The sequence below is a fragment of the Megalops cyprinoides genome, chromosome 19 (genome assembly GCF_013368585.1).
Source record: "Megalops cyprinoides isolate fMegCyp1 chromosome 19, fMegCyp1.pri, whole genome shotgun sequence".
Classification (NCBI taxonomy): Eukaryota; Metazoa; Chordata; class Actinopteri; order Elopiformes; family Megalopidae; genus Megalops; species Megalops cyprinoides.
Genome location: NC_050601.1, coordinates 21,336,359 through 21,343,457, shown reverse-complemented (window position 1 = coordinate 21,343,457; position 7,099 = coordinate 21,336,359). Strand labels below are relative to the sequence as shown.

General features: G+C 46.6%; 1 protein-coding gene across 1 annotated transcript in view; it reads right to left on the bottom strand.

The window, feature by feature from the left end:
• Positions 1-2,422: 2,422 nt before the first annotated feature.
• The window catches only part of LOC118795174 (ubiquitin carboxyl-terminal hydrolase 43-like), an 81,845-nt gene continuing 77,168 nt past the window's right edge, over positions 2,423-7,099 (bottom strand). The window contains exons 12-15 of the mRNA XM_036553564.1: positions 5,520-5,853; positions 4,659-4,817; positions 4,278-4,439; positions 2,423-3,397 (exon numbers count right to left, since the gene is read on the bottom strand). Of these exons, the coding sequence (XP_036409457.1) occupies positions 2,457-3,397; positions 4,278-4,439; positions 4,659-4,817; positions 5,520-5,853 (1,596 nt within the window). The 3' untranslated portion in view covers positions 2,423-2,456. The remainder of the gene's footprint in view (positions 3,398-4,277; positions 4,440-4,658; positions 4,818-5,519; positions 5,854-7,099) is intronic.

Sequence of the window (7,099 nt, the reverse complement as noted above, 5' to 3'; positions counted from 1 at the left end):
TTACACTGAGTACCCTAACTAAGTACACGTTCTGTAAACTGAACTTGTAACAGTTGCCTTTTATTTGGCCCTGTCTCTTTAAGAATTTGATATGTTTGTTATGAAGAACCGGGGGGAATGTTGGGTAGTTGTGCTTCGTCCCCTTTGGGGGAGACTTTGCTTGTTCGTTTATCCCTGCACGAACAGTGAATAACTGTGGCAGAACCTAGTGGGCTGGTTTTTGTAACCGTACTAATTTCTTCATTAAAGGCTGAGGTGCACCGCTGCTCCATGGACGTCTCATTGTTTTTCATTACCTTCCCTCTCACCTATGAGCTAGCGGAGTCACGCGTTTTCCTAAGCCTTGTCACCCCGCCGCCATTACCGGGGTGGTAGCGAGGGCTAACAAGGACTGTCACAAACTGGTGACCTTTGGGTTATGACCCCTGCATCACACTGGTGCCTGCTGGCACATGGATTCTGACAAAGTGTCACTGTCATGGTATAACAGCTTTAGATTCTTCTTCTTCTTCTTCTTGTTATTATTATTATTATTACTATTATTATTATTATTTAATTAACAGACATGATGATCTAAGAGGACTCATTATAGTTTGAGACCTTATGACACTCTGAGACTCTGAAAATGATAGTTCGGACCAGTCCGGGCATTCACTGTACCCCTTAGTCACTGAATCACTGTGTGAATCACTGTGTCAAAATAAACACAGCCAAACATATCCATTATGAAATGAGTCATCAAAATATAACCACATTTCACTTGTGACACCTCATAGCTACCTTTGGGAAATGGTCCTGGTTGTATGGCTGTCTCTGTTCCACGTTCCACATCTCTGATCCACGTCTCTCTTCCACCCGCAAGATTCACAGGCCAATAAAATGATGGCCAATTTCTGATGGTCAAAGGTGAAGTTCCACTAATCAGTTAGAAATTCATCAATATTGAACTGTATCCTATTTACTTAATATGTCCAATTATATAACAATCATCATTTCTGTGATATTTCTTGTAATAGCCCATCATTTCCCCCTAGAATTTATTGTACTTTGGCTTATCAATAACCTTCAACTGCCTGCACATTCTCATATTCTATATAATTATACTATATTATACTATATTATAATTATTTTACATCTTTTTACATCTATAGTATTTTCACATTTTATTGTAATGATATGTAATTTTTACTTCTCAGTTTATTTTACATTGTGATTGGTATTATAATAAATCTACTTCACTGGTGTCTGCCATGTGACTTCACAAGCATTACATAACTGTAATAATTATAACGGTGTACTGTAGGTCAACAGCACATTTAATTTTCCAGCAGTCAAGGTAGCACAGGAACAGGAATACTTTGGTGCTGCTGGCTTTAAAGAAAGTGCAAAATAAAAAAATTAACAGTTCATACATCATTTGTAATGTATTACACATGACAACATAGCAGCCATTTTGAAGTGCAAGCACAAAGAACCATTCCATAACATCCAATGTACAGCTTCCTCGAAATTAATCGTTTAAATAAATCAGTGCTCTGATATGCCTTGTAAATCAACATTTAAGTACAAAAAGTGCAGAGGGTGATTGTGTGGTGCAACACGCAACAGCAGATACAGTATATCAGTCATTACGCCTCTGGTGAAGAAGGCACCTGCATAGAATTTTTCAGCTCATTGCTTTCTCTTAGGATCTAATAGGAGGTGATTATTCTTTGCAGTTGACTCTTATCATTAACCAAGATAATTAACACATTAAAGCAACAGCTACATTTTTGTGGTATTGACACAAAACCATGAATTTAGCTGTCACTGAATTATAATATGTTCAATGTGAGAAGTGTGTCAGCATGAAAAGTATACTTTCAGCATTCAAAGTTTGAACAGTCCCATGCTGTATAATCTCAGGGCAACATAAGATCAGTTACCACGAGACACATTCAGTGAATCTCAACCTGCATGCTCTCCCCTCAATATGTCACACGGGCCTGCTAAACAAGTAGCTGTTCCTGGCTAATGGCACATTCAATCTGTTTACTGAAAGAAACAATTATTATATTCCTGCTCTGACCAGCTCAGCCAGGAAGTCATTCTCCCTTTTGGCATCTGGGCTGCATGCTGCAAACAACAGGGTGTGGCCATCAGTTGTTAATGTGTGTGAACCAATCAGTTGGCTCCTTGTGTTTAAAAAAATGGGTTTATTAATCTGAGCTGTGTATTAGTTACAGAGGCACTTAACTGTCACAAAACTACAAAACAAAAAAACATTTAAACATTTGTGCAATTGAAAAAAATGCCCATTCTGATCAGCTGACCTAAGTCATACCCCACGCCATGCTCCCCCTTACAGTGACACCAAGGCCCCCACCCCCCCCCATGACATCACAGGGGCCTCCTGTACCACAGAGGACCACCCACGGTTTTATGCCACTTATGGTGCTACTGATGTGCTGAAGTGGTCAGAAGCTGGACTCAGGGACCGGCCTCTTTCTGCCAAGTGAGGCGGTGCTGTAGCAGACTCTCTGCAGAGTGATGTGGGTGGGGTTTCGGGGGGGTGTGGCCACAGGGACTCTCTTGCACAGCGGGGCGGTGATGCGCGGTGTTGCGTCCAGCCGGGTCGGGATGTGCGAGGAGCTTTGGGAGCGCCGTATGTCCGCGAGGCCACGGCCCATCCCGCCGTTGGCCATGTCCCCGTAGTGTCTGCCGCCACCTCTGGGGGCGCCATTGGCGTTCTGCTTGGTCAGCCCGTTCGGCGTCCCGTTAGGGGACGGGTGGGACGGGCTGCTGTCGACCCCCTCGTTTCCGCGGCACTTCCTCGGCCCGTCCCTCCTCAGGAAGCCGGGAGTCAGCAAGCAGAAGAGGCCGTCGTCTCTCCTCCCTCTACCGTCCTGGGTCAGTGCTGTCGGCTGCTCCCCCTGCCCTCCTGCCCTGGCTGCTGCCCCCGCCTGGCCCGTGGCTCTCCTCAGCACGCAGTCCGGGTGGTGTTCGAGGGCGGAGCCACAGTCGGACCCGAGCTGGGGGGCTGCGGCGGGGTTCCTCTGGGACCGGGCGTCCTGGTTCACAGCCTGGTCTTGCTTGGTCTTTTTGGAGACCCTCTTGGCGAGGCTCTTATCCTGCTTGAGGCTGCTGCTCCTCTCTGGGGGCTCCATGCGCTGGCCCTCCTCGGCCGGGCCGGTCATCAGCGGGACGATGGACTCCTTGGTGCAGCGCGGCCGCCGCCCCGACTCCAGGTACTCCACCAGCTCTCCTGGTGCGGCTGTGGGCCTGTGCCGCTCTTTGGAACCCAGTGACCAGCGCAGGGGCAGCACTTTGCTCAGGCCCTCCCTGGCCTTGGTGGGTGTCCTCATGCTCCTGCTCCGGCCCGGGGTCCCGTGCACAAACGGCCGGGTCTCAAACCCTCCTGCAGCCAGAGAGGGCAGCATTGGTTAATGCTTTAAAGCGCCACAGGCACGCCTCTATGAAGGAAGCAACCCAGGGAACGTATTTAGTCAGATACTACTAAGTAAGTGCACACCCACCCATTTCGCACAGGCCACCTAACTGGTGCACAGCACAACTGCAAACAGAGGGCTACACAACTAAAAGCTTTCACTGGGTTTCATCACCAGGCTCTTATCCGTATTCAAGAGAACTGCGACTCAGTCCCAGGTTTCAGTTAGACAAGTATGGAATACAATTAGTAAGGTAAAATCTTTATAACATTCCAGAGCAGAATTAAGGGTGCACTTCCTGTTCTTTTTATATGCTGCACACATACTGTTTAACTCATACATGTTCTGACTATTATACTACCCTACTGCACACTCTATAGCTTGAAACAATCAAAAATTCAACCAAAGTAAACTTATTTTGAGTCCACTGTCACAAAACGCAGGACGCTATGTTTTTCACAGACAACTGGAAAACTCAAAATTCTGGAAAAACTCAAAATTCTGGAAAAAAAAAAACTGGAAAACTGGAAAATCAAACAGCACGGAAAAGGTGGTTGAAAGACATACCTGAAAAGGCAGTGGAAATGAAAATTAACAGGTGGAGCAGAAACAAATGATGTAATAGTCAGTAATAATGTAATATGTATGTAATGTATGTAATGTAATAAGTCAGATTCTAAAAAAAGACTTTTTACTGTTACTGTCGATCATTCCAGAGTGCAGGTCTTTACTGTGTAGATATTTCAGAGTGTTTCACTGTGCAGAGATTTAAGTGAGCAAAGAGCTGAGCATTATAAGGTGGAAAACACATGGAATGCTGGGAGTTACGGTCGGCACACAGATGCTCACCCCTCTCTCTTTTAGGGGTGTCGCCGTGGAAGACGGGGGACTCCGGAGTCTGCGGCCCGTGGGAGGGGCAGCTGCTGGACACCCTGGAGACCAGGCTGCCCCTTTTGCTGTCTCCGGCCAGGCGAATCAGCCAGTGGTCTGACGCTGAGGAGCAGGTGGAACCTGCAATGAGAGGGTTCCAGAGTCATCCCGCACAGACCAATCCTCACTCAACAATGCCCGGGTTGCCCCATCCACTGGCTTGTGACTCCAGCTGCTGGCAACGAGACTTCGCCTACTGGCACGTGACCCCCACCCACTTGCATTGTGAATCCACCCATTGGTAGGGTGACCTTGCCCATGGTCCTGTGACTCCTCCCACCTGCAGTGAGAGAGACTCACCCTTGACGGAGCTGCTGGCTGACCAGGGTGGGATGGAGTTGCGCTTCTGGTAGAAGAGGATGTAGGCCCCCCGGGTGCACACCTCCCCCTCCGGCACCATGTCCACACTGCTGTCGTCAAAGCTGTACCACTGGCCGTCCACTGAGTTCCTGCAGTACGCTACACAAACACGCGGATACAGCACACACACACACACAACGAGGCCACATACACACACACACACACACACGCACACACACACACACACACAGAGGACCGCAACCACACAGACAGACATACACAGGGACACACAAACACAAAACAAACACACACACACCCACATACACACAGTTCTAAAGTTCATAAACGTCCCCCTGATTCTGTACTCCCATAGCCATGCTGCTGCCATCCCTTTTGTAGCCTTAGCTTGCTACACCTCACTCCCATCAGAGATTTATAACCAGATTTATCCTGCACTGCATGACGTCTATTGTAATATATTACAATAATTTATGGGAAGGCACAACACAATAGAATAAGTAACAGATGCATTGTTAATTTATGTTCTTTTATGCTGTTCCTTTGTTATGTTCTGTACTGTTGCCTTTCTGTTTTTTGCATTGCTATGGAGATGCGTTTCCAACACCAGTGCCCTAGATATATTCATAAAACTGAATATGGTAAGACTGAATATGGGTACTTGGGGTACTCCAGAGGGCAGAAGGGGGTTAATGACTCAAACATAAGGGACAGGCATTATGAATTTGGCTGGGGTGAAATCCTTGGGCTGAGAAGGGAAAGTTCCAAAGTGATGCTGGAAACCTCTGTGCTGGGAGGTTCATGCGTGTCTAATTCTCCCGCCAGCGCCCGCCCGGGCCTTACCTGTGTAGTGCCCGCCGTGCATGCCGCCGTGGTGGTTACAGACGGCGTACAGGTCGTAGAGGAAGTCGTGGGGCGGGTCGGCCTGCCTCCAGGGGGCGGGCCAGGGGCCGAGGGGGCGGGCGCCACGGCCCCCCTTGCCCACGTGGGGCGCCATGTCGAGGCCGGCCAGCGGGAAGCGCACCAGCGTCAGCAGCTTGGTGCGGCGCTCGCCGGCCTGCCGGAAGCGCTTCAGGTGGAGGATGAGGATGTCGGGCAGCGTCCACAGGCTCATCTTCACCGTGCCCTGCTGAAGCTGCTGGCAGTGCGGGCAGCGCCAGGCGTCGTCCGGTGCCAGCTGGCCAGGGCAATGAAATAACGATGAGCGAATGCCCCTACATGTCACCTGACTTTAAACACCACCCACAGGTGTTTTTCACGAAGGAACTGTAGCTTACATTAATTCCAGTCTACAATTCTATTTAACATACGTAACATATGTGGCAGATTTATTAGCCTGGTCTGACACTGTTGCTCATTCAGCTTGAACAGACACACTTATGTATGTAAAGAGTATATAAGCATATATGAGATTACCACGTTGGGTTTTAACTTGAATGGACACATAGACATAATATGTTCTACTGTGCTGGACTCTGGATAACAGCATCTGCTGAGCCTGGGTTTTAGAGAGTAATTACAGTGACAGGGGTCTCTGAAAGCAAAGATACTTTGGAGACAAAAGGTCTTTTACAAAGGTACTTTAGAGACATTTCAGCGACTGACAAAAGAACAATGCGTGCCTTAACCACGCTTCAGAGGCAACCACCCACGAAGCTGTGACGTCCATTTATTAGGGAGCCAAGCACAGCAGGTGCGTCTATGTTTTTCTGCCACTTTGTCCACAAAATACACAGTTTATCAACCACACACCCACACTAACTTCACTGCAAAAAACAGCCCTTCAAAAATAAGAAATAAAATAATTAATACAAGGTGTTTTTTGCTAGTAATAAGTGAAAAAATCTGCCAATGGAACTAGTGGAAATACACAGATATTCAAATGCACCGTCTGAAAACAAGTCCTTGTAGCTCAAGGAAATTTTGCTTGTTTGGTGACTGTGTCTTATATTAAGTGTAAAGAGATATTTTGACTTGAAAAGACACAAATATGCTTGGTGAGATTTGGATTTTTTGCACTGTTCTTTCAGAAATGGAGTATTGTGAGGATAGAGCACACAAATCAATTTGTGATTTGACAGTTCTTTCTTCCCTGTACTGCACTTCTCCTAGGTGCTGTTATAAACTCAAGCTAGACAAGTGACCACTGTGAAGACTGATACTGAACCGCTACTTTTATTCAAAATTAGGCTAATGCATTAATTCATGAAGGTATTACTGCTTCCTTATGTATCATTGATTCCTTAAGTGTTAACTTTAGAATTTATTTTAATATTTATGTAAATATTACAAAGGGACGCATTTTGCGCTGGATTTACTAAATTGTTAAGTCATAGGTTCATACAGTACATGTTCTTTTAGGTTGCAATGTATGATCATTCTCATGTATGTTTGTATGTCTGTATAATCACAACATTTCGGGC